Source organism: Kogia breviceps, chromosome 11 (assembly GCF_026419965.1).
Source record: "Kogia breviceps isolate mKogBre1 chromosome 11, mKogBre1 haplotype 1, whole genome shotgun sequence".
NCBI lineage: Eukaryota > Metazoa > Chordata > Mammalia > Artiodactyla > Physeteridae > Kogia > Kogia breviceps.
In genome coordinates this window covers 74,546,273-74,572,043 of record NC_081320.1, presented here as the reverse complement: position 1 = coordinate 74,572,043, position 25,771 = coordinate 74,546,273, and the positions used below count along the sequence as shown (strand labels likewise).

The window sequence follows — 25,771 nt, the reverse complement described above, 5'->3', positions numbered from 1 at the left end:
CCATTGCAGAAAATGAATAGTGGATAATGGTAAGATATCAAAAACTGGTGATAACATATTTCTCTAGGCAATACTTTCAAAAAAAAATTTGTTCCACATCTAAAATAATTCGTAATTCATAGATATGAATTATTAAAACAATAAACATGACAGTTCAACTAAGTTTCTCTCCACCCTACAATGACTTTCCATTTTATGCCTAACACTAATTTTTAGGAATATTCTTTGAAATAAATAAATGCAGAGAAATACTATCAAAGATCACCAACAAGTTATTGTTGAAAATGTGTTAGTATTTACATTCAAGTATCTATACAGGGCAGACTTTATCCTCTCAACTACCACTACTTAGAAAAGGGGAGGACACAGCCCTTTTCCCCCCTCTCCTCTGCCTTCTTTAAACTACCTTTTATCACTGTGTATAAATACAATGTGCCCGGAGCACTGCCAACATTTTTATTTTTTTCATTTGCCCCCAATCTGGGGACAACTGGGCTACCTGCTGACTCTCTTCACCCAGCATACTGGGCATCTGACACACACGGCACAAAGGGCTGTTGCTAGGTGGGGTGCCTGCGGCACGTGACTTGGAGATGGATGGTCACCATCTGCGGGCACAACTCAGGCCGCTGAGCCTGTGCGTCCGGAGCCTCTGCTCCGCAACGGGAGAGGCCCCAGCGGTGAGAGGCCCGCGTACGGCAAAAAACAAAACAAAACAAAACAGGCAGAGGGTTGATTTGGCCCTCAGGCAGTAGTTTGCTTTGCCAATCCCTGGGCTAAATCATCTTAGCAAATGTGAAATTTTAAAATTCCAAGTTGAAAAGAAGGCACAACAACAACAAAAAGCCAGGTCCTTATTATTTTAAAAAGCACCAAATTCAAATAGTTGTGCCAGAACAATTCCTTCCAGGCTTATTGCCAGCATAAATTAGAACAACTTCAGAACAATCTAATAGTAGCTGTCTAAACAAAAATAAATTTCTCTTACCTTAAAGTCAGCTTTGGTCAAGAGTAAATGAAAAAATATTACTGGGGCATTTTTGCATGTAAAAGAGAAACAAAATAGATTGACTATTAGTCAGAATATGAGCTAAGTGAGTCATAAAGACAGATGGAGCAATGCATCTGTGAAAGAAAAATATATACAAGAAAGAGCATCTATCATCCAAGCCCTAGCTTCTCCTCATCCTTAAGCAGTTCTCTCTCCAACCCCCAAAAGCAATAAATTAGGATAATATGAATGGAGTCACTGACTGCTAATACCCCAGAAGTTTTCAGAATAAACTTCTTCAGGTTAGATTGAAGGAATTATACATTTTTGCTGGTGGTGAGAGCAACACACTAGCACTCTCTCTTGAAAGTTCAATGTGATATGGACAACAGAAAAGATACTATACATTCCCATCTTTTCAATCCTAGACTTCAAATAAGAAGCCTTACACATGACTTTAATTTACAAACATTGGATTCTAAAGGAGGAAGTACATCTATTTTCATCCTTATAAAGCTTACTAAGTTAGGTTTGATGTTAGGCAGGTAAATACTAATGTCTTTACAACTTCAGATAACTCCAGATGACAACCACTACTAAATTACTTTAATTTTTAAAATTACTGATTTAAAGATAACTGATGTACTTCAACTTGTTCTTTTACTCATGTGAACTGCCACTGAAATTCAGTGACCTGTGAATCTATTTGATATAAACAGAAGACTGGCCAAAACAAAATCTCTGATACAACAATAATAATTCAAAGACCACAAATCCTCTGGGATTCCATCTCCTTTATGGTGAAGTTTCAATTTAACAAACATGCATTAAGTGAAAAATTAGGTGAGGTGCTGGGGAAACAATGTGAATGAGCCTTTGGGAAGGCTGCACTTTTTTCTAAGGAGAGATTTAAGCAAATGATTACAGTAGAATATAGTACTAGGAAATAAGAAGTATGTGCACCCTCATAAATAAATAGGAAAAACAACTCAAATGCAATACAATAGGCAATGCACAAAAGAATACAAACAGTCAATAGATCAAAACCTTATTTGCCTATCAGATCAGTACATATGAGAAGGTTAACAATATCCATCATAAGTTGGAGGTTTGGAGAAATGGCCAGTCACTTATGCTATTACTGGGTAACGTTTATGTAGGACAATTTGAAAAGATTGTTGTTTAAAACTGCATATTCTTTGACCTAAAAATTCCACTGGTTTTGATTTTTTGTCTGAGCAGAGGGTCGGCGCCCCAACCCCTGATTAGTTCAAGGGTCAACTGTATTGCAGAAAAGGATATCCTTGAGTGTTGTAATTCACTTTTTCTTTCTGAATAAAGACAATACAAGTAGTCTGTTCCTATTAAAAAATAAACATTTAAAAATAAAAAATAAAAACATATCCACCTATTCCTCTAAACAAAAAAATAAAATAAAATAAACTTTAAAAAAATTCCACTGGTTTTGGTGAATGAGTAGACTAGTTTCACTGACAAAAGAAATATATAGGAATAAATTCACCTTCAGGAAAATGGTAACATTAGTCTGATAAGATAAATTTCAATGCCCGCAAGATATTCAGGGAGAAATGTCTAGTAAACAATTGGACCTATAGTAACTAGCATTTACTCAGGATATATGCTAGTCTTACATAATTTCATTTAATCCCTCCAAAATTCAAAGGGGTATGTACCCAGTGGCAGGATCATGATTCAAACACTGCTCTTAACCCAAAGTTCTTAATCAATACGCAATTCAGCCTCAGTACATTTGGCACCTGGCAGAAAGATCCAAGGTAGAAATACAGATTTGCAACAACAACAACAAAAATATTTTCTTAACTATTTATTCATCAGGAATTTATTGAGTACCTAATGTGGGACCTGGGTATACCATGAAAATAGAGTTACATTTTCTATCCCTAGGGAACCTAACAGAGACAGACAGGAAAACAAAAAAATTGCAATATGACATGACGGTACTAACAGAAATAGTTAAGAGGAACAACACTAACCCCAGAAGGGGAGAGTTGTCAATTCTGCACTGGAGGAAGAGTCATCCAGAAAAGTTCTAAGAAAGGAAGACAATGCTTGACCATGATTTTGAAGAATGAGTTTAAAACAACAACAACAACAAAAACAAACAAACAAACGGAAACACCTCCCAAGTGGACAGTGGAAGCAGGAAAGGAGAAGGAGGGTTGCTCTATGAAAAGGCAGTAGCATAAATAGAAGCGTCACAGCCCAAAACAGCACAGTCAGTTCAAAGAAGTGCATGTGGGTCATCAAACCCATTACCAGACAGTGCCCTTCAGCCATTCCAGTCTCTACTCCCCACCCGTTTCTCTAGATTTTGAACAGGATAAAGGAGATAGAAAGTTTTTTGCATCTGTTGAGTCTCATTTGCCAAAGAGAAGATCTACTCTTCCAACCTCCCCTCCAAACAGAGAATTGGAAAGGGAAAGAGCAGCCTGCCCTGCCAATCAGGGGGGGCAGGGACACAGTGACCACCCCTTCGAAAACAGCTCCCCCACAGCACGGCTAATAACCTTACCAGGCCTTGCGTTTTCCCGGTGGCATTTATTACTACCCGAAGTTCCGTTGTCTATTCATTCTTTTCTTTGTTTAGTGCCTGTCTCCCTCATTAGAATGTAAGCTCCAAGAGGCCCAGGGCCTTGCCTATTTTATTCACCACTGTATCTTCAGTGTCTGGCACAAGAAAGACACTCTGCAAGTATTTAATGAATAGCTTTATCTTATTCAGCATATAACAGATTACTTAAGAAATTAAAACAAATCAACATTTCACTTTTATAATACTCAGTATTTCATGTAATATTTATAAATAGCATCCCTAAGCCCTCTAAATTTTTGTCTCACTGCAGCAAATGTTTCAAACAAAGTATGTCTCCAAAATGAACACCTAAAGAGTTTAACTCTGTTCTATTCACATGCAGATTATTTCATTACAGTATCTCTGGACCTAAGAGAAGCAGGTAGCAATGATGGATAAAGTGTGACACCAGCTACAAACTGATGTTTTGTTTCAAAGAAATATGCTAAGGAAAAATGGCAGGAAGCTATGCCATGCTTAAGGAAAAAGTACAAGTCCTGCTAATAAAACATATCTAAGGTAGAAAGAAAAAAGTGACCAACATTATTAGAAGACAGGTAAGGCACGATATCACCAATTCTTAGAAATTAGTATCACTGATGATAGCTAACGCATAGAGGTCAGGCCTTGCCAAAACTGTATATGATACAAAAAGTCTGGAAAGGAAGTTATCTTGGAATCTGTTTAGCCAACTGGCCATTTCACTTTAAGGTTCTTTTGAGCCACCAACCACTATTTTCAGAATCATAGGTTTCAGGCTGCTTGTGTCACAAATGGAATGGTCTTTTGCCATCATTTCAGGCGTCAGAAAGGAGGGAACTAGCACTACAAGTTTAGCCATGCCATGACTAGCCTGATTAAAGGTTTTGACACAAATAGCAGATCAGAACTCAAGAAGCAACTTCACAAGTCCAAATATTGTGAAAAAAAATTTTACTGTTCCTATGAATCTATTTCAAGACTAATAAAGGTTCAAATAAGACCTAAATGTGGCCTTGTCAAATCCATTTCTCAATATAAATGCCATGTAAAATTACACAATGAATCCACACTAACCCTTTTTATATGGGAGTTAGAAAAAAAAAAAAGCCCTTAAATGTCTCTAGGGATACATTTATTTTCCTCACCCAAGTGTTAACATGAACACATGGAGGATTTACATGTAATCCCTAAAAGCAGAAATTACCAACCATGCTATGACTTTTTAACTAAGCATTTAATCACACTTGCATAATAGGGCAATTTAAAGGGTACAATTTTTTTAAAAAATCTGAGATACAAAATATTGTACCTAATATTTTAAAGCAAACTTTCCAGGACTGTATATTCAAACAAATGGTTTGGATTTTGCATGTTTTGGTGGGGTTTTTTTTGTTTGGTGGGTGCTTTCTGTTTTTTTCATTGTAGTCACTAGAAGTGACTAAACACTTTTCAACCAGTACTATACCATTTCTAAAAAATAGTTTGTTCTACATACCTGGCAACTTTTGCAAAGTCAGTTTATAAACTGTCTTTTCTATGTACAAATGACATTACACTAAGAAAATGTGCATTTACTCATAGGCCAAAAACAGCATAATGAATGGGCTAATTAACTCATTGGTGGCTCAGCAACCCAGAACTGCACTCTCTTTCCTCAATTCCATCAGTCTGATTAATGAGATCTATTTCTCTGATAAGTATTCTTTAGAAAAAAATGAATCAAGACTTAGTCAAAGACAGAACTTTTATAATTGCAAACCATACAACAGCCAGTCTGTGATGACCTGCATTACCATGTTATCAATATTATGAATTTAAAAAGTACACTCCCTTTAGAAAAAGGAATCTCTTTGCCCATCCAGAGCTCTCCCGGGCCTATCTGGGGTCTGCTAACAGACTGGGGTCGACGACTGCATTACAACCTTCAGAAAGTCCTTTGGATTGGAACTGAGTCCCAGGATGTGCCGTGGGAGGAGGTGTTCCGCAGGTTTCAAAGCCTCTGTCAGGCCCCTCCGCCTCTGAAAGATAAAGTTTTTACTGCCCTGAAGTCCTATAAGGCTCAAGATGGAGATTTCGAAGTCCCTGGTCTTAGCATTTGGACAGACCTGTTGTTAGCTCTTGGTAGTAGTGTGTGATATTGCATTTGGGCAGAGACAAGTTCGCAGCCCAGGCCCCAATTCTCTATGGGCAACATTCTGTTATTGAGCACTCGAATATGTGACTTACAAAATTAAAATCCCAGTGTTCTTACCAAAAAGAAAAAAAAAAAAGGGTTTCTATTTTGCTCTAAAAATAAAACCAACACTTCTTCACATACAAACAAGATAAAGGTGACAAGGTACAAGGTCTCAACTGATCAAAGAATAATGAAATGGCCATAAGACCAATAAGGAAATGCATCTCAAATACTTAACAGTTAATGTTTATAATGAAATTTAATCAAGTGAAGTTAATAGGACACCTTAAGAAAAATGAAAAGCAGAAAACAAAAAACTTCATACCAAGAGTCAAAGATTAAAATATCCTAAAGTTGTTTTCACCAGTCAGTAATATTCTAGTCTGCCAAATACTAGGCCAAATGGCCGATGCCACGTAACTGCCTCTAACATCCTCATATCCAGCTTCACTCATAAATCAGGAGGAAATGGTTTACAAGTCAACCTATGCTTTTAGGCTCAGCACAGTTCAGCTACCTCTAAAAGCACCCCTTTTTTTTTCTACTATACAACTCACAAGAGATAAGCAAAAACAAGAAAGCAATACCATTCATCTGCCCACCAGCCGAACATACATAACCCCTATCAACATTCTGATGTATTGAAATGGTCACCTGCTAAAGCTTCTTTTCTTTCAAACATTCTCCTTTATTCCCCCTCTTCCTTCCACTTACCTGCCTCCTAAATATTTCAGCATTGAATTATCCAGATAACCATTATACCCTCACCAAGAAAACACCTTTCTGAAGGAGCGAGCACAGTGGCATTCTTGAACAGAATCCCTTTAGCTCTCTGGTGAGAAGCACCCCTACTCCTGTATGCACAGGCCCTGCCTGCCTCTGCTGGCCCAGAGCACTGGAATGACCACCGAAGCCGTTTCCAGTGTGCGATGCTACCTGCAAAACATCACTTACTGTGCCGGGCAGGTGACTTCTCTCGTTCTTCCCATTCTGAGAGCTGCTATTCTTGAGTTTCTTTTTCTTTTTGGCTGTTTCTTTGTGCTCTTTCTGTTTGTTCTGCACTTCAATGAGAACTGAAATAAAGCTGTTCTTCACTTCCTTTTCAAACTCCAGTTCATCTCGCAGGGCCAGCTGCTGCACCAGCTCTTCAGAGTACTCCTTGATGGCCGTCTCAATTTCTTCCAGCAGTTCATTTAATTCAGATACGGACAGCCTTTTCACTCCTATGACCAAAAAGCAAAGCACAGCAGACACTATGACCAAAATGTTTCAAGGCAGCACAACAAGGTGTTTAATGCCAAAAAGCAAAAAATCATATTCTAAGTAATTAAATTGTTTATGATGGGCTTCCCTGGTGGCGCAGTGGTTGACAGTCTGCCTGCCGATGTAGGGGACGCGGGTTCGTGTCCCGGTCCGGGAAGATCCCACATGCCCCGGAGCGGCTGGGCCCGTGAGCCATGGCTGCTGAGCCTGCGCGTCCGGAGCCTGTGCTCCGCAACAGGAGAGGCCACTACAATGAGAGGCCCATGTACCGTGCACATATATACAATGGAATATTACTCAGCCATAAAAAGAAATGAAACTGAGTTATTTATAATGAGGTGGATGGACCTGGAGTCTGTCATACAGAGTGAAGTAAGTCAGAAGGAGAAAAACAAATACCGTATGCTAACACATATATATGGACTCTAAGGGAAAAAAATGTCATGAAGAGATTAGTGGTAGGACGGGAATAAAACACAGACTTACTCGAGCATGGACTTGAGGATATGGGGAGGGGGAGGGGTGGGCTGTGACGAAGTGGGGGAGTGGCAGGGACATATATACACTATCAAATGTAAATTAGATAGCTGGTGGGAAGCTGCTGCATAGCACAGGGGGATCACCTCTGTGCTTTGTGACCACCTGGGGGGGTGGGATAGGGAGGGTGGGAGAGAGGGTGATGCAAGAGGGAGGAGATGTGGGAGCATGTGTGTATGTATAACTGATTTAGTTTGTTGTAGAGGGAAAACTAACACACTATTGTAAAACAATTATACTCCAATAAAGATGTTAAAAAAAAAATTAAAAAATTAAAAAAAAAAAAAAATCAATCATTCCATGAATAAGTAGTTCAGTCAAGACTTAATAAGCTTGTAAAAGAAAAAGAACAAACACAAAAGCAGAGGAAGGGTACAGAAAATACCTGCCGACAAAAAATCACAAGCAACTTAGCAGGGCTCTGGGACACATCAAGAGAGGAAAAGGCAATTTGAAAGAATTAAGTTAAATACATATTTTTATTAATTTTCATTGGAGTATAGTTGCACTTTTTTTTTTTTTTGGTCACACCACGAAGCATATGGGATCTTTAGTTCCCTGACCAGGGATCAAATTCGCACCCCCTGCATTGGAAGGTGGAGTCTTAACCACTGGACCACCAGGGAAGTCCTGGAGTATAGTTGCTTTACAATGTTGTGTTAAGCTAAATATATATTTAAACACATATGCCCCAATGTGTGAGTTTTATTGAGAACTGGGAAGATGAAGGGAAGAATATTCCCTGAAACCCCCTTTTGCAGTTTTTTCTCAGCACTTCCCTTTATGTGAGAGGACATCATGGAAGTTCTAACCCTCAGTACCTCAGAATATGACTGTATTTGGAGATAGGGTCTTCAAAGAGATAATTAAGTTAAAATGAAACCATTAGAGTGGGCCCTAATCCAATGTGACTGATGCCCTTAAAAATGAGAAGATTAGGACACAGATACACATAGGAAAGTCCATGTGAGGACAGAAGGAAGAGGCCTCAGAAGGAATGAGACCTGCTTAACACCTCGATCTCGGACTTCTAGCCTCCAGAACTATAAGAAACAAATTTCTGTGGTTTAAGTCACCCAGCCTGTGATACTTTGTTCAGCAGCCCAAGCAGACAAATACAGTATTCAAAGGTGAGTATGACACAGTCCCTGAGCAATGATGAATATATGCCCCAAGTATCAGTGGAAGGCAGGGGAAGGGTATATAACCCAGCCTGTGAGAGCCAAAGACTTCTGGAGACGGTCCCACTACATGGCTGAGGTATACAAAAGCACCAAGAGTACTGATTTTAAGTCAGGCTTCTTACTCTCTTCATAACTGCTTGTACTAGACCTCTTAAGAGTTTGAATTTCCTGGGAAAGCATTGAAAGCCGATCCGACTGGGTGGGTGTTTCATCATCTTCTGGGTCTGGTGACTCCTGCATCATTTCTTCGATTTCTTCAATCACCTTCCGAAATATACAAACCACTGTTAATTAAATACACATAGGAAAAATGACCCATCTGTAACATGGCATGCACCTGAAGGAACCACAGTAGAAGTACATTAAATTCTCCATTAACCAACAGTGTGCAGGAGTCGATGTTCTCAATAACAAAAATTGACTGTAAGAGTACACATGGTTTATCAAAAGAAAGTTACAATACACTAAACACAAAAATAAACAAAACATGATTTAATATGTCCATCAGGATTCAGTAGGCCCTATCAGATCTTGTAATGTCTGAGAAATGGTGCTACAAACACACATATAATCTACTTCAGACATGCCAGAACCAGATCATAGTCATAGGTAAAAGAAAGCAAGTGACAGAAGATTTACCGTATACCACATCCAAGTGCTCAATCTAAAGCTATTTAATAAAATTGACATAATATTTAGAAAATACAACAGTGTAAAAAACTTTATATGTAAAGCAAGAAATTACCTCTATGGTAGCAAAATTCTCCTTTAACAGCAGGAAAAGAATTTCATATATTAATTCAATGGAAAATAAAGGTATATTTAAAAATTACTTTAAATGTAGAAGTTTAAAGAGGAAAAAAAGCTACACGAAAGCAGGAAAATTTCAGAAATATATCTGCTTTTGAAACAATGATCCACTGTCATATGCTGTGTTGCTCAAATCTTACAGCAGTTTCTTGTCCTGTTCCAAATTCCAGAAGTTGAGAAGGATATAGAACTCAGTGAAAATTGGCTATTTACAATAGCCAAAACATGGAACAAACCTAAGTGTCCATCAACAGATAAATGGGTAAAGAAGATGTAGTATATATATACAATGGAATATTACTCACCCATTTAAAAAAAGAATGAAATAATGCCATTTGCAATAACATGGATGGACCTAGAGATTATCACATTAAGTGAAGTAAGTCAGAGAAAGACAAATATTATATGATATCACTCATATGTGGAATCTAAAAAATAGTACAAATGAACTTATTTACAAAATAAACAGACTCACAGACACAAAATACAAACTTATGGTTACCAAGGGGAGGGGGAGGGATAAATTAGGAGTATGGGATTAACAGATGCACACTACCATATATATAAACTAGACAAACAAGGATTTACTGTATAGCATAGGGAACTATATTCAGTATATTGTAATAAATTATAGTGGAAAAGAATCTAAAGATACAGATATATACATACATATATAAACAAATCACTTTGCTGTATACCTGAAACTAACACAATATTGTAAACCAACTATACTTCAATAAAAATAATTTTTTTAAAAAAATGGACCTAAGAGTTTTAAAAAAACCATTTAAAAAAATACAATATGAATCATCGAGCCTAAAGTATAACACTTAGTACTAAGGAAAAACAGGTAAACCTGAGCGAGTGGGGATTATGCTAATTAATAAGAAGAGTTTCCAAAATAGGCATTTTAAACAGGAAAATGAGACACTGAAAGAGGCTACAAAATCTGTTTCTCTCCATCCTTTTTTTTTTTTTTTAATTTATTTACTTATTTATGGCTGCATTGGGTCTTCGTTGCTGTGCGCAGGCTTTCTCTAGTTGTGGCGAGCGGGGGCTACTCTTTGTTGTGGTGCGCGGGCTTCTCGTTACGTTGGCTTCTCTTGTTGTGGAGCACGGGCTCTAGGCACACGGGCTTCAGTAGTTATGGATCACAGGCTCAGTAGTTGTGGCTCGCGGGCTTAGTTGCTCCGCAGCATGCGGGATCTTCCCAGACCAGGGCTCGAACCCATGTCCCCTACATTGGCAGGCGGATTCTTAACCACTGCGCCACCAGGGAAGTCAGCTCTCAGTCTTAAAAGCAGAGATAGTTTATGGTTTTCAGGCAGAGTTATGAAGGAGACAATGAACTTTCCCTGGAATATCAGGCTGTACCGCACTCAGCCCTCTAACTTACTATCTTGTTTTTTAAGCACCATGCTCTTTCCAAGCTTCGGACAATCCAACCACAAATATGACTAAGGAGCATCAAAATGAAACATTTTTAACATACTCCTCCCAATCTTGCCACAATATCTCTCTTTACCGGCCTTGTCTTTCCAGCCTAAAAATACAGTGTGGTAGAACTCACAGTCCCAGTAGCCGTGGAACACTTGACTTCAGGAAGAAGCTCTTGTACCACAGTTTGACAATATAGCAGAAGTGGGAAGAGTATTCAGAAAATGAGAAAGCGGATTCAACTGGTTTTAAATGAGTACAGGGTTGACATTATTAGAGCATTCCACAGGACTAATGCTCACTTCTTTCTTGGGTACACAATAAAGACTTCTAATAAGTGCTAATGATTTCTACATAGGTTTTAGAGAAACTAGATAATTTCTGCACAGATATAGTTTGCCCATGTCTGGTTAAATGTAAAGAAAGAAGAAAATTCACAGCATTTTTTCTGATTCCAGTGTAAGCAATAACCCTCTTTTAAAGTAACCCGGCTGTACTGTTTTAACAATGCTTATCTTGGAAAATTGCATATATTGAAAAATCTTCCCAACTAACATAATCCAACTGCTTCAGATTACATATATTTTCTTCTTTCCTCAGGAGAAAACTGTTAAGCCTGTATTACCAGAAAATACAATAGAAATAAGTAAATTCCAACACCCCATCACTTATGGCCACAATAAGAAATCATTTTTCAGCCGAGGATCCCTTCCCTTGATGGATGGGATTCTCCTTTGTACCTGGTCTGCCGTGAAGAGGGGCTCGTCGTTCACACAGGAGACGATGATTGAATGCATATCCAGCTGTTCTCTCAGCTCCTCATCGTCTGAGGTATCAAAGAGCAAGCTGTCACTCGTCTAAAAACAAAAACTACCCACTGTTAAGAGGAGGCCATTCTGATCACAACAAAGTCGAAGCATCTGGGTAAAGGAGGCTGCAGAGGGAAGCATCTGCTGAGAGCTTCAAAAGGCAGATATTATTACAGCTGCTCTGTACCAGGCAGTGTGTGAGGTGCTTTGCATAGTCATCTCAAACAGAAATGAGAGGAATGTAGAATAAATATGAAATTAAGGTGCTGCATATATCCCCTCTTGCCCAAACGGACACACACTTAGCTATTTATTCCAAGGGGAAGAGTGTCTAGGAAGTACAAAAATATATAGTGTTCAACAGCAATTTGTAGGGAATTATAGCAAATGGGGGGGGGGCGGGAGACAGGGGCAAATGTTATTTAATTAATGATCTAATAGAAAGATTAGTATATGTAAAAATTCCACAGAAAACATAGAAGTGGGCTTCCCTGGTGGCGCAGTGGTTGAGAGTCCACCTGCCAATGCAGGGGACACGGGTTCGTGCCCTGGTCTGGGAAGACACCACATGCCGCGGAGCGGCCGGGCCCGTGAGCCATGGCCGCTGAGCCTTCACGTCCGGAGCCTGTGCTCCGCAACGAGAGAGGCCACAACAGTGAGAGGCCCGCATACCACAAAAAAACACACAAAAATACATAGAAGTCAGTTTGCAAGTAACTAACTTTAACAGAGTAAAAGATAAGTAATCAACTCCCTGGCAGATGGGAACTATCCACGAGGACCATCTGAGCCCTTCCAGTTGAATATCTATCTCTTCTTCCAAAAAAAGAGTGTTTCTAGGTTCCAAAAATATCTTTAAACCAAACTATGCTGGAGATTTTCTCTTTGCCTTACTACCGTTTTTCTCCCCGATCGTGCCCCCAGAGGCTGACCTTTATGGGGCTACATCAAAGGATGCCCTTGCCTTCTGGCTTGCAGGTGGGTTAACACACTGGTAGATACTAGCAGGAGACTGGAAGGCAGGAGGGGAAGGGCTGGGCATTTATTCTGCTGTCTCCCTCCCTACCAGATTCCAAAGGCTGCAGCTCCTGTCAAGCTGACCTCTCCCCCATAGCTACTCTCCCCAGGTTCTGGTAACTTCTCCCTCTCCTTACCTCTCTTCATGCCTAAGCGTGCTAAAGGGCTGCTTGCTGTTGCCACCACCAGGGTATTGCACCATGTCTACCTCGTATGGTGTCTCTTAACTTGCCCACATGAATATCAACAGCCCCTATAATAATGACCTCACCTTTACTAACTATAAAGGCCTGACCGGGAAAACCCAGCAGATTAAAATGGACAAGTGATCATCTATCCATCATGACATGACCATTCAGACGATGAACAGAACAAATTAGAACTCTCTTCATCAGAAGGAGTGGCGCACTGAGTTCCCAAAGAACAAATGGGCAACTAGGAACTACGTAAGAAGCAACCATGTAGTTCTAGCAGATAGTACATAATTTAAAAAATATGTATTTTACCTGGGAAAATTATTTACCAGTACAGAGGATATATATAAAAATTGAAGATACAGTTGGATGGATGTAGGTCCCTACTGCATCCCTAGATCCTCACAGGTCTGAAGTTTAATGGTGAATACACCCCACAGAATAAGAAACCTGCAGGTGAGAAGTGCAAAGAAAAACACTGATGTGCTGCCTTTCATAACATGCGGCTGGGGGAGGAGCCACATCAGCACTCCAGCTCTATCTGCTACCACATACTGCAACGCCATGCTGCACCACGGTGATCACACACCTCCACATTTGATTTCTCACTGCGCCATCAGGCTAGGAAAGGCCTGGACATGGCCTTCAACATATGAAATTTCAAAAAGCTGTGTGGGGGAAGAAAAAAAAAAACCCTAAAAGCTTCCAGAGAGAAAAAACCATCACATTAAAAGGATCAGAAATCAACATGTCATTTGAATTCTCAACAGCAACGAAAGAGACTTAAAAAAATCAATGAAATTTCCATGTTTCAATAAATTCCACCCTAGAATCCTATATCCAGCTAAAGTAACAATTCGGTAGGGGGTTAGAATAAAGAGATTTTCAGACATTCAATTTCTCAAGGAATTTACCTCTCAGGTACCCTTTCTCAGAAAGCCACGCAGAGTATGTTCCATTAAAACCAGGAGGAAAACCAAAAATGAAGCAGACATAGGATCTAACACAAGAAAGAGGTGAAGGGAATTCTTATAATGACAGTGAAGTAAAGATCCCAGAATGATGACTGTGGAGCTAAACTAGAGAGTAGCCAGGTCAGATTAGAATTGTTACTGCAGAAGGAATCAAGAAAAGCATGAAAGAAAAAGAGAAAGAAAGCCTGACAGATTACCTAGTGTGTTTCACTTACTAAAATGACTTTTATGGCTCTGTTGAGGTTGAATTAGTGAGCTAATGATAACCTAAATCAACCACAAAAAGGCAATTATTACTACCTTAAGAAAAAAACAAACAAAAAAACAAAAAAAAGAGGACATGCAATCATAAAATGTACTTAAATGTGAACATTTATATAGTCAATATAGGGCTTCCTTGGTGGCTCAGTGGTTAAGAATCCACCTGCCAATGCAGGGGACACGGGTTCAAGCCCTGGTCCAGGAAGATCCCACATGCTGTGGAGCAACTAAGCCCATGAGCCACAACTACTGAGCCCTCGTGCCACAACTACTAAAGCCCATGTGCCTAGAGCCCATGCTCCACAATAAAGAGAAGCCACCACAATGAGAAGCCCGCACACCGCAATGAAGAGTAGCCCCCACTCGCCGCGACTAGAGAAAGCCCGCGTGCAGCAATAAAGACCCAACACAGCCAAAAATAAATAAATTAATTTTTAAAAGAAAGGTCAATATGAATTATGAAGGTTAATATAACCAAAAATTTTGACATAATTATATTGGGAAGATGAGGGAAGCAAAAGTCTTTGTGAGCATTGTGGTTGGAGGGCTGGAGGGAAGACTTTGAGAGTGCTAAACCCTCATCCTCTGGGTAGAAAGTAAATGAATAAAGTCTAAAGTTGAATAAAATCAAGTAAAATGATAGGAGAATGTGATCTGCTGGACGAAACAGTTGAAGTAGTTGAAAGTGGTTGCCTCTGGTAAATGGAAATCAAGGATTATGAGGAAAGTAGGGCAGAGGCTGCTTTTTCATGTTAAGTCCTATAACTTTAGTTCACTTTTTTAAACTAGACAGTTATCCTGTTAATAAGAAAGGAGAAAGGTCAAGAGAGTTGGCTCTTGATGAGAGGATATTTGATTTCAAGATAGAAGTGGAGATGAAAAGTGCCACACGAGGGTATACGATGATGTAGAGTACCTAACAATTATATTCACTGATCCTAAAACTTCAACACCCTCCCCCAAAATCACAACTCTATGCTGTGACTTGAGGACCATAGTTTTGTCTTTGTTTTTCCCCCTTACAGACAAGTGAAAGTTTTAATTTAAAAATTACTCCTAAGGAAGCCATTATTATCTTCTGTTTCTACTCATAAAGATAAAAAGGTGCATTAAACCAAGTCCTTGTCCCTGAAGAAAGCCTCATGACAGAAGGGAAAACAGGGCACAGGAGATGTTCCCAAGGCAAAATGATTTAGAAGCATTCTATCACATAAGCATGATCAAGAATGGCACTGGATTTAGAACAGGTTTACAGCTATTGCCAAAACACATGAGTGATACCAGTAAGCCATTAGAATAAATTTCCATGAAAACAGAAATAATGATCCCAGACCATCTTTCCAAAGAGGGAGCCAAGCCCATTCCCCACAGAGATGGCATATGCTAAGGGCTGGAATCCCTTTCGGGCTTTGAAAACTAACCTTGGCTGTCATGGGTATCATCATTCACGCTCCCATTCGGCATCAATGTGCCTCTTTGCCAAGCATTCCCATCACTCCTTCCTATGCCAGGTTTAGATACAGAGCCATGGTTCTGTTTCCTTCTATAAAACTGAAGCTGCCTCAAATGGAAAAAATGTGCCCATGTAAGAACTTGGAATGTAACAGTTGCCTTACTCTAGAAAAGACCCATCAAATTTAGAAGTGTGCCATCTTAAACATCAATGAAAAAAAAATTAAAACAAACCTAGGGAACTATGGTTTCCTGTTTTTCTCATCCTAACCCAAAAGAAACCTCTTCCCCTTTTGTCAAAAATTTCATATAGGGGACTTCCCTGGTGGCGCAGAGGTTAAGAATCCAACTGCCGGGCTTCCCTGGTGGTGCAGTGGTTGAGAGTCCGCCTGCCGATGCAGGGGACGCGGGTTCGGGCCCCAGTCCGGGAGGATCCCACATGCCGCGGAGCAGCTGGGCCTGTGAGCCATAGCCACTGAGCCTGCGTGTCCAGAGCCTATGCTCCACAAAGGGAGAGGCCACAACAGTGAGAGGCCCTCATACCGCAAAAAAAAAAAAAAGAAAGTAAGAATCCACCTGCCAATGCAGGGGACACAGGTTCGAGCCCTGGACCGGGAAGATCCCATATGCCGCGGATCAACTAAGCCTGTACGCCACAACTACTGAGCCTGCGCTCTAGAGCCCGCAAGCCACAACTACTGAGCCCATGCGCTACAATCACTGAAGCCCGCGCACCTAGAGCCCGTGCTCCGCAATGAGAAGCCTGTGCATCGCAACGACGAGTAGCCCCCACTCGCCGCAACTAGGGGAAAGCCTGTGCGCAGCAACGAAAACCCAACACCGCCAAAAATAAATAAATAATAAAATAAATAAATAAATTTCATATAGACACTGTTATACAACTGGAATAATCTAAAGAATGCTTCTGAAGGTAAATTGTGCATAGTTCAGTTATGAAAATAGAGCACACAGTTGGCAACTTTCCAGGTTAAAAACATTAATTATATGCTACCTAATAACATGGTTGCTTCTTATATCGTACCTTGTGCATTTGTTCTTCAGGAACTTAATGTGTGCTACTCATTCCTGAGGACTAGACTTCTCATCTCAGTTGTATTCATCACCTGGGTAGCCATGTCAAGATAGACAGATGTTAGATGATCACTTGTCCATTTTAACTTGCTGAGTTTTCCAGGTAAGGCTTTCACAACCAATACTAGTACTAAACTCCACATCATTTCTAATCACTACCCTTGGCTATGCCATTGCTCTAGCATTGAAAACAGTCAAAAGGCAGATAAAGGGAGTGAAGTCCCCAGAGGTAACCAAATAACAATATTCATTGAAACTGGATTAGAGTGTTCCATTCATGCTAATGTACTTCCCTTTGAAACTATGAAAAGATCTCTTCTCTACTATTTTTTAATATGTCAAACAAAAAAGTACTCAATGACTGGCTATTGTGGATTCAACACTATGTTAAATAATATAGAAAACATTAAAAAAAAAAAAAAAACTTTCCACCATGGTCTCACTGATGAGATTATTCATTTGTTCACTCAACAAACACTTGTCTTAGTAATCAGTATGTGCCAGGCACAGTGGTGGTTACTGAAAGACAAATACAAAGATACCTACCAGGAGGATACAATCAATGACAGACCCTGATACATAATAAGAGAACACAATAATGATTTGAGACACAGATAAAGTACTGTGAGGACCAGCACGCAGGAGACTAGGGGGCTAAATTCTGTGGGACAGATAAGTCCTTTGCGATTTTCACACCCCAACAAGCGTAACCGATTCCCACAGAGAGGAGTGCATTTTCCTTCCGTGCCAGGATTGAGGCCATGGCAAAATGACCATCTGTCAGAGACGCTGTAGATGGGGATTCCCCCCAAATGAGAGACTGGATTAAGTGTCCTTTAAAGTCCCTTCCAACTCTAAAATTATATAATTCCATGAGATCAGCAAAGGCTAAAACAGTAATAGGAAGCTTCAGAGAGGAAGGGAAACTTGAACTAAGCTCAGAACGATAGCTAAGATGCAAATAAACAGAAGACCCATCATAAGATATTTTGTTTTATTCCTTTCCCTAAATGTAAGTCAGGTCAGCCTGCAAAACAGCTTAAGGGAATTAATAATTGGAACAAATAATAAATCCTGTATCTACTAGAATACAAAGAAATATAGTCAGAATTATATATTTTCCGAGAAAATAGTAGGGAGCAAGCTTTTCTGAATCACATTTTTAAGAAAATCATTTCAGAAAATGATTTAAAATACTCACAGCCCTACTGCATTATACTCCCAGTAATTACACAAATACACTTAATGAAATACGGAGCATGCCAAAAGACCTGGCATGAGCTTCCATTACTATTTGATGAAGAATTTAAAGAGTCAGGCCCTGAAACTTCCATTTGTCCTCGTTTCTCATCGGTTTTAAACCACACTGTGATTTTTCACTTATAGCAATTCTCTTCACTTTTCTGTCCACCTTGTTATCCTATCACCTGTGCTCACACTTCTTACTCAAGGTGTCTTCACTTTCAGTTCCAATACATATATAGCAGCCTCCAACAGTTAGCCAAGAACACATTAAAAAGCCAAGAACTGAAATCTTTTATAGGTTCCCCAATATTCACAGAAAAACACAATCTTCAGACGATATGCCACATCTTAGCAAGTCATTAAATTCATCAGAAAGTTAACTCTGTAGATATTCCAGTACCCTCTATATATTAAATCAAAGGCTAGCATTCTTACTGAGTGTTCCCAGCACATCAAAATTATGTTATTTAAGCTCGGAAAAAATGCTGATCATTGCTGTTCATACACAAGTGATGATAATTTACCTAAACATAAAAAAGTTGAGTGTGTGCTGGGGAAGAATTGGACGGAAGTGCTAGCAAGCTGACAGTAGCAGATGGCAAAAGAGGGCCACTCCAATTGCCAAAAGCTTGGAAATAAGAAGCAACTCAACCAATTGTGGTTAAATAGAAATGCTACTTTTTAGTTCCATTATCAGAATCAGTTATTCAGAAACTACTGGTGCAATTCCTAACTTACCCTTTTTTCTGAGAGGTTCAGAGTAAGCAAATGCAAGGTCCTAGTATGGGATGACTTCCAGTCTACAGGCATTACATTTCCGTAATTATCTGTCAGGGCATTCCAAATCCTTAAAAAGAAGAAAACTACAATCAATGCAAGTTAACATTCTGTATGTCATTCTTATTATTTTTTATTTTTTTTATTTTTTTTTTGTGGTACGCGGGCCTCTCACTGTCGTGGCCTCTCCCGTTGCGGAGCGCAGGCTCAGCGGCCATGGCTCACGGGCCCAGCCGCTCTGCGGCATGTGGGATCTTCCCGGACCAGGGCACGAACCCATGACCCCTGCATCGGCAGGCGGATTCTCAACCACTGCACCACCAGGGAAGCCCTGTATGTCATTATTAAACAGATACCTAGTCTTACAGTGAAAGAGAGAACAAAAAGTATCAAAGCAAAAAAACAGGAGGCTATTGTTTCTCAGAAAAGCATCAACAAAGTAGAGGCTCCAGAATAAGACAAAAGGAAAATCCTATCATTGGGCCTGAAAAGAAGTCCTGAGGGAAGGTGACAGGACATGGAAAACTCACAAAGTCGAGAGCTGACATTTCCACTGTATCATGTGCCAGGCTCTAAGTAAGCAATTTACATATGTTCTAAGCAATTGACATACATTAACTCATTTAATCCTCAAAAACAGTATTATGAAGAACTGTTATTATCCCCATTTGACAGATAGAAACTAAAGCACAGGAAGGTTAAATAATGTTTCTCAAACCAAAAGAGGTAGTAAATACACTGTGCTTTATACTTATTTTTCTTCTGTAACTTCCAAACATATAGACTATTTCATAGAATGAATAATCTCTCTCTAACCAAAGAGAAAGAATTTTCTGGAGAAAGAATTCAGTCTCAATGTGAGACTAGGGTTTAATATCTAACTTATAATAGGTTAAGACTAAGACAAGATAAAAAGGGAAAGAAAGGGAGTTCACAATAAAATGCAGATTATACCCACTGCAGTTACCCTTTCTTATTATCAAACAGCATTTTGGGGAGGCAACAGGGTAAAATGAAAAGGGCACTTGACTGAATTCAGAAAACAGACTTGTCTGCATTCATCCTCAATGAGTCTTTGACCATGTCCCTTAACCTCTGTAGGTATTAGCTGGACTTTTTAAAACGAGAAGCTTGGACAAGAATAGCAGACATTCCTTCCAGCTCTATTACTCTAAGCATTAAATCAAATGAGTTGTATCGAGAAAAGTCCCAAACCACACCGGAATAAGGACTGCAAACTCCAATTTCATAACCAAAATTCATTTCAGTCCCTAAGTATTAACCAGCTTTTTTAAAATGACATTATATGAAAAACATGAGTTCAAAAATATAAATGAGATGAAATTTAATTAGGGTAAGTAAAGTTAAACACTACACGTATAAGCTACTTAATGGCCAGAGATACACACATAGAAGTCATAAAGAAAAAAACACAAAAAAACCAAAAACACCCTAACATTTATAACAGGTATCCAATTGTGAATAAGCCACTAAAAAATTGGGTGGGTCTTTTTTCCAAGCATGTAAGATACTAGGATACAAAAACAAGACTACCAGGGACATAAAAATAAGAATGCAAGTTTTAAAACAGAGAAACAACATACTGATTTAATGAATTGGGATTTGGTGCTAAAGAGAAGAAGCAATGTGACCACAACTGCCAAAAATCCCAAAATGATGTTTGGCTTTGGAATGCACATTAGCCTCAATGAAAATGTGAGCCCAAAAAGCTCTAGAAAACTGGCTCATTTACCCAGAAAATCTCCCATATGCATGGTTCATTCCTATCCTCCTCTCTGCAGGAATCATCTCCTCTAATGCCAGTGTGCTCAAATTGGAAACAACACTTCTGGATGCTAAACTTGCTGGGTTTCTGGCCCACATCTTCCTGGGTAAAAAATTTGCAAATACTGAATAACTGACCATGTATCTAACCCTGGGTAGGAACTACTAGCATATTCTAGTAGGTGAAGACAGTCCAGAGTTTTTGAGGTTTGTTTTGTCTGCTTGTTTGCTCCTTCTTAAATGAGGCTATAATAAAAGGACAAGTGGAGTGGAAGATTTCATGTAGAACTGACTGTGGGTGAATTTGATCTACCAAGAAAATGAAGCACAATTCAGTCCTCTATCTTCACCAGGGCCAGGACATTTGTGGTTGGAAGGACATAGGGCCGAGTTAACTGAAAGATTTGTAGAATTCTCCAGTTAAGACATGAACTGCCTTCGTCCTTATCATAAAGTATTACAGCCAGTCATAAACAACTAGCAGGGCAGCTCTTTTCCAAAGGTCAAAGTGCTGCTGACATTGAATACCACACCAGACCCTTCTAAAGTAAAACTTTAGCAGATAAGCACAATCTGTATTTAACGAAAACTAAAACGGGGACTCAGAAGTGAAATAAAGTGCCCTAAGGCAAGGCACTATCTGGGTGAAAGAATTCTCAGCTCTCTCTAGCGAAAGAAACAGGAATGGACTCTATCAAGCAATGGAGAGCAGATTTATGCAATAGAACAGGGACAATGAGAGTGGTGAGCAACCCCAGCTCAGAAAAGAGACAGGTTTCTTATGCATTCCCAAATCAAAGGACATGCTGTACCACCAACGTAACATCTACTATCTACTAAACCATTATCAAGAGTAACAAAACTTTTAAGTTTTATATCAACTGAAGACTTAAGCAAAGGCTAAAATACACTACTTTTCAGACAGTACAGGTGATGCAAAAATAGGGAATCTTATCTGTGTACAAACCACTAAGCTGTTTTGAGAAGTTATTCTTGATAAACCCAAATATATAATAAATATAATTTTAAAATCCAGAGAATGTCCCGAGTCTAGTGATTCCGAGTATATAAATCTATGTATAACACTACCTTCTCTTTGGGAATAGACTGTTTAAAATGTCATCTTTTGCCACTGATTGCATGTGTATCTGTGTGTATAATATCCAATCAAAAACTTTTCCTTCTATGCCTGGGCAGAACGCTGTACAGAGGTAGCAATGAAAAGATATGGTCTCCAAGCATAGCTGGGCCTGAACCACTGCTAAGCTATGTTTACAGGCCCCCATTCCCAACCCCCTCTTCCTGATAAATCTTCTGATTCACAGAGGAAACTGACAAGCCCCTTTCTATGCCCATGAATCCTTCTCTCAAGAATTCTTCCCTAACCTCTCCATCCCTTCAATGCTCTGAAAACCCACCCTTACCCACAACCTCAGTGTTTACTCCATAATTTCACCCTCAGCCTCTCCAGGGCTCCTCTCCCCCTACGTTACAATATTGTCAAATTCCCTCACTCTCATCATTCCTTTCTGTATCTTCTGGAGTAAACTTATGGTAAATAATTACAACCCTTATCTAACCAAATTATAACTGGGTTTCTGGGCAGTTAAATAACCTCTGTCCCCCCATTCCCCTAGCTCTCATAAAGCCCTGCGAATTTCCTATCATTGCACTTAGGTGATTCTGTAATAATTACCTGTTTATGCATTGGTCTCCCTACCAGACTAGGAGATCCTTGCTATTAATAACCAGAGCTTTTCCTTTATGCCTCTGTGGAAACTCACACTCAACCTGGCTCTCAGATGGAGCCAATAAATTCCTGTGGCAAAAACGCCGCTTCAACATCGGTACCTCTGCATGTGCTGTATCCCTGAGCTAGAATGCTAGACCTTTTTCACCTGCCAGGCAAACTCCCACTCACCCATCAGGGTCCAGTTTTCACACTTCTTTCCCTATGAAGTCCTCCCTGACTCTCTCTCTCTCCCCCCCCCACACACAAAATCTCCTATATTTTGTACATATATCCATTAGAGTGTTTGTCACACCCATACAAATGTTTGTTTACAAATCTAACTCCCACCCTAGGTTGCTCTCTGCTTGAGAGGGGTAATGTCCAGTCATCTTGGTGTTCCCAATGAGAAGCAGCCTCTGGCACGTAGCAGGAGCTAAAAAATGCTAGCTGAATGAATGAATGTCTACACATGTGACCGAGGAGATACTATCTCTAACTACACGGCTCTGTACAAGACTCCCCTCCAAACCAAACAGACGGGACTCTGTACAAGACTCCCCTCCAAACCAAACAGGGGTTGATTTCTAGGAAGGAGGACGTTTAAGGGCTCGTTGGGGGCCAGGGGAGCAGGGGATTTAAATCGCCAGGGGCGCAGAGGCCGAAAGCCCCAAGGAAGGAGGTAGGAGAACACGGAGGGGCGGGACCCCGGAGTTGATGGAAGCGGAAGGAGGGTGCGGGGAGGAGCCTGCGGCCAGAGTCCCGCCGAGGCTGCTGACTGAGGGCCGGCGGGCAGGGCGAAGGGCTGGACGAGGGGCAGAGGAGGCTCCCGCCCGCTCCCGGCCGGGACCCGCACTCACTCGTCCCCCTGCAGGAGGCTGCACTCGGTGATGGGCCGCACGGCCGCCCTAGGGGGCTCGGCACCCGGACCCGAGGGACGGAAACACAGGCTCAGCTTTTCCTCCAAGCTGCAGGCCAGCGCTGGGAAGCCGTCGCCTCCCCCACCCGGCCCTGCTTCGGCCTCGGGGCTCGCGTTACAGTTCTCCTGGTCCTGGAGGCTCAGGGCCGGCTCCTGGAACTCATAGAAATCCTGCCAGTCCCCGTCCGCCGCCATCGCCGCCTGGTGCAGTCGCGCGCCCCGCCCAGCCCCGCCCCGCCCCGCCCCGCCCCGCCGCCTGGCCCCGCCCCCGAAGCACCGCACCGCCCGAGGCCCCACCCCCTACCTCCTGCGGAGGCTTGGACCTGTCCCGGGCCTCGCAGCCCCGGCGTCTTCCCTTCTCCTGAGAGTTGAGCGCTGGTCCCAGTAGAAAGGAAAACTTTAACTACGTTGAGTCACCTCCTATAGTCTATCATTCAGGAATAGCTCTACTCTAAGATTTCCTTAGTGGGAACCTGGCCTAAATGTGGCTAAAATAAAGGAGTTCTTTAAACTTGCACCCAGTGCCAGATTACTCCCCAAATCATTTCCCCAAAGTAACCTGGCTCCTTTGGTAACTTTTCAACCAGAAAAACAGCCATTGTCACTTGTAAATGCTTAAATGGTACCAAAATTAATTCCACAAATATTTTATGTCTCCCACGTGTAAAGCACGTGCTAGACCCTCTGCAACATACAAAGATGAACAATTATGCAAGTTAATATTTGCAAAGCACTTGGAACAGTGCCTGACAGTAAGTACCAAATGTGTATGTTTTATAACTAATACATGACTGCTCCCTACAACTGGCTTACAATGCAGTTAGAGTGATAAAACTGTAAAGCGTTTATACCAAAAAGTATAATTGGGAGTAGAGAGTTACTGTTTAATGTGTACTGAATTTGTTTTGCAAGATGAAGAGCACTGGAGATGGTTACTCAAGAATATAAATGTACTTAATACCACTAAACTGTACCCTTAAATATGGTTAAGATGGTAATTTTATGTTATGTGTGTTTTACCATCAAAAAAAATTAGGGGAAAAGATATAATTCTAAGGGAGTGCGAATATGTAGAGGCAACAAATACCTAGGAGCTGATAGCAGCAGTATCTTTGGACTGTAGTAATCAAATACTTCATTTAGGAATCGGAACACAGTTGGGTCATAAAAGATTAATTCCTATTCTGAAAAATAAATACGAAGTTAATAATAGAAAATAAGATTTTCCCAGTATGCTCTGTCCATGTCTTGACAACGTGGAAACCTATCCTCAAGAATACATGTTAGGGGCTTCCCTGGTGCCGCAGTGGTTGAGAATCTGCCTGCTAATACAGGGGACACGGGTTCCAGCTCTGGTCTGGGAAGATCCCACATGCTGCGGAGCAACTAGGCCCGTGAGCCACAACTACTGAGCCTGCGCGTCTGGAGCCTGTGCTCCGCAACAAGAGAGGCCGCGATAGTGGGAAGCCCGCGCACCGCGATGAAGAGTGGCCCCCACTAGCCGCAACTAGAGAAAGCCCTCGCACAGAAATTTAGACCCAACACAGCCCAAAATAAACTAATTATGTTTTTTAAAAAAGAATACATGTTAATACCAAAATTTCCTATTTACCATTCTGATTAATTTTGTCACGTATTTCAATGATTTGTCCCATATTTAACAAGATACTTCTATAAATCAAGCCTAAGGAACTGCTGATAATTACTTTAAAGGCAACATCATTACCTTCCCATTTCCTTTGAAACCATGAAGGGAGTAGATGTTGAGCTCTACCTAGCCAAGAGTAAAACTAATTACTCAGTGGTTAATAGCTTTGGGGTTGATGAGAAAACATTAGCTCAGCTGACATTCACTTATTTGACCATTACTCAAAAATGATACTCTAAATGTATCAAAGATCTATTTTTCTCTAGGTATTGGGCTAGAGTCATGAGAAACTATGGAATTGACTCAGACTCTTCTAATTATGTACATAGCTAAGGCAAAAAATAATTTTTTTTCTTGACCTGTATTTCCATTTACCTGTGTGGCGTGTGTATGTTTGTTAGTGGAAATCAAATTACTTACTCTTCTTTCCACCCAAATGTAACAACTGTCAAATTTTTCATGTGCCTGCAAATAAACTGCTATTGGGTTAGCTTTAGTAGTCTCAGAATTTTATTTTAGTCAAATTTTCCACATAGGAGGCTTTTTACTTTTAATTAAATGCAAATTACCTGGTATCACCCCAGACACTTCGAATACCCCATTGCAAAAACAAGATTTGAATCACTTTTCTTAATTAATTTATATTAGCACACCTATAGTAATCTTGGCACTCAACACAATCTGTAAAAGTGCTCCCCGGGGCTTCCCTGGTGGCGCAGTGGTTGGGAGTCCGCCTGTCGATGCAGGGGACGCGGGTTCATGCCCCGGTCCGGGAAGATCCCACATGCCGTGGAGCGGCAGGGCCCGTGAGCCATGGCCGCTGAGCCTGCGCGTCCAGAGCCTGTACTCCGCAACGGGAGAGGCCACAACAGTGA

The 25,771-nt window shown here is 40.6% G+C and overlaps 1 protein-coding gene across 2 annotated transcripts in view; it reads right to left on the bottom strand.

Moving 5' to 3' along the window:
• Positions 1–23,473, bottom strand: part of FEZ2 (fasciculation and elongation protein zeta 2) — a 42,878-nt gene extending 19,405 nt beyond the window's left edge. For both annotated transcript variants that reach the window (XM_059079302.2, XM_059079301.2), the window contains exons 1-5: positions 23,190–23,473; positions 18,777–18,885; positions 11,735–11,851; positions 8,870–9,011; positions 6,718–6,986 (exon numbers count right to left, since the gene is read on the bottom strand). In XM_059079302.2, the coding sequence (XP_058935285.1) occupies positions 6,718–6,986; positions 8,870–9,011; positions 11,735–11,851; positions 18,777–18,885; positions 23,190–23,443 (891 nt within the window). In that variant the 5' untranslated portion in view covers positions 23,444–23,473. The remainder of the gene's footprint in view (positions 1–6,717; positions 6,987–8,869; positions 9,012–11,734; positions 11,852–18,776; positions 18,886–23,189) is intronic.
• Between the last annotated feature and the right edge of the window lie 2,298 nt (positions 23,474–25,771).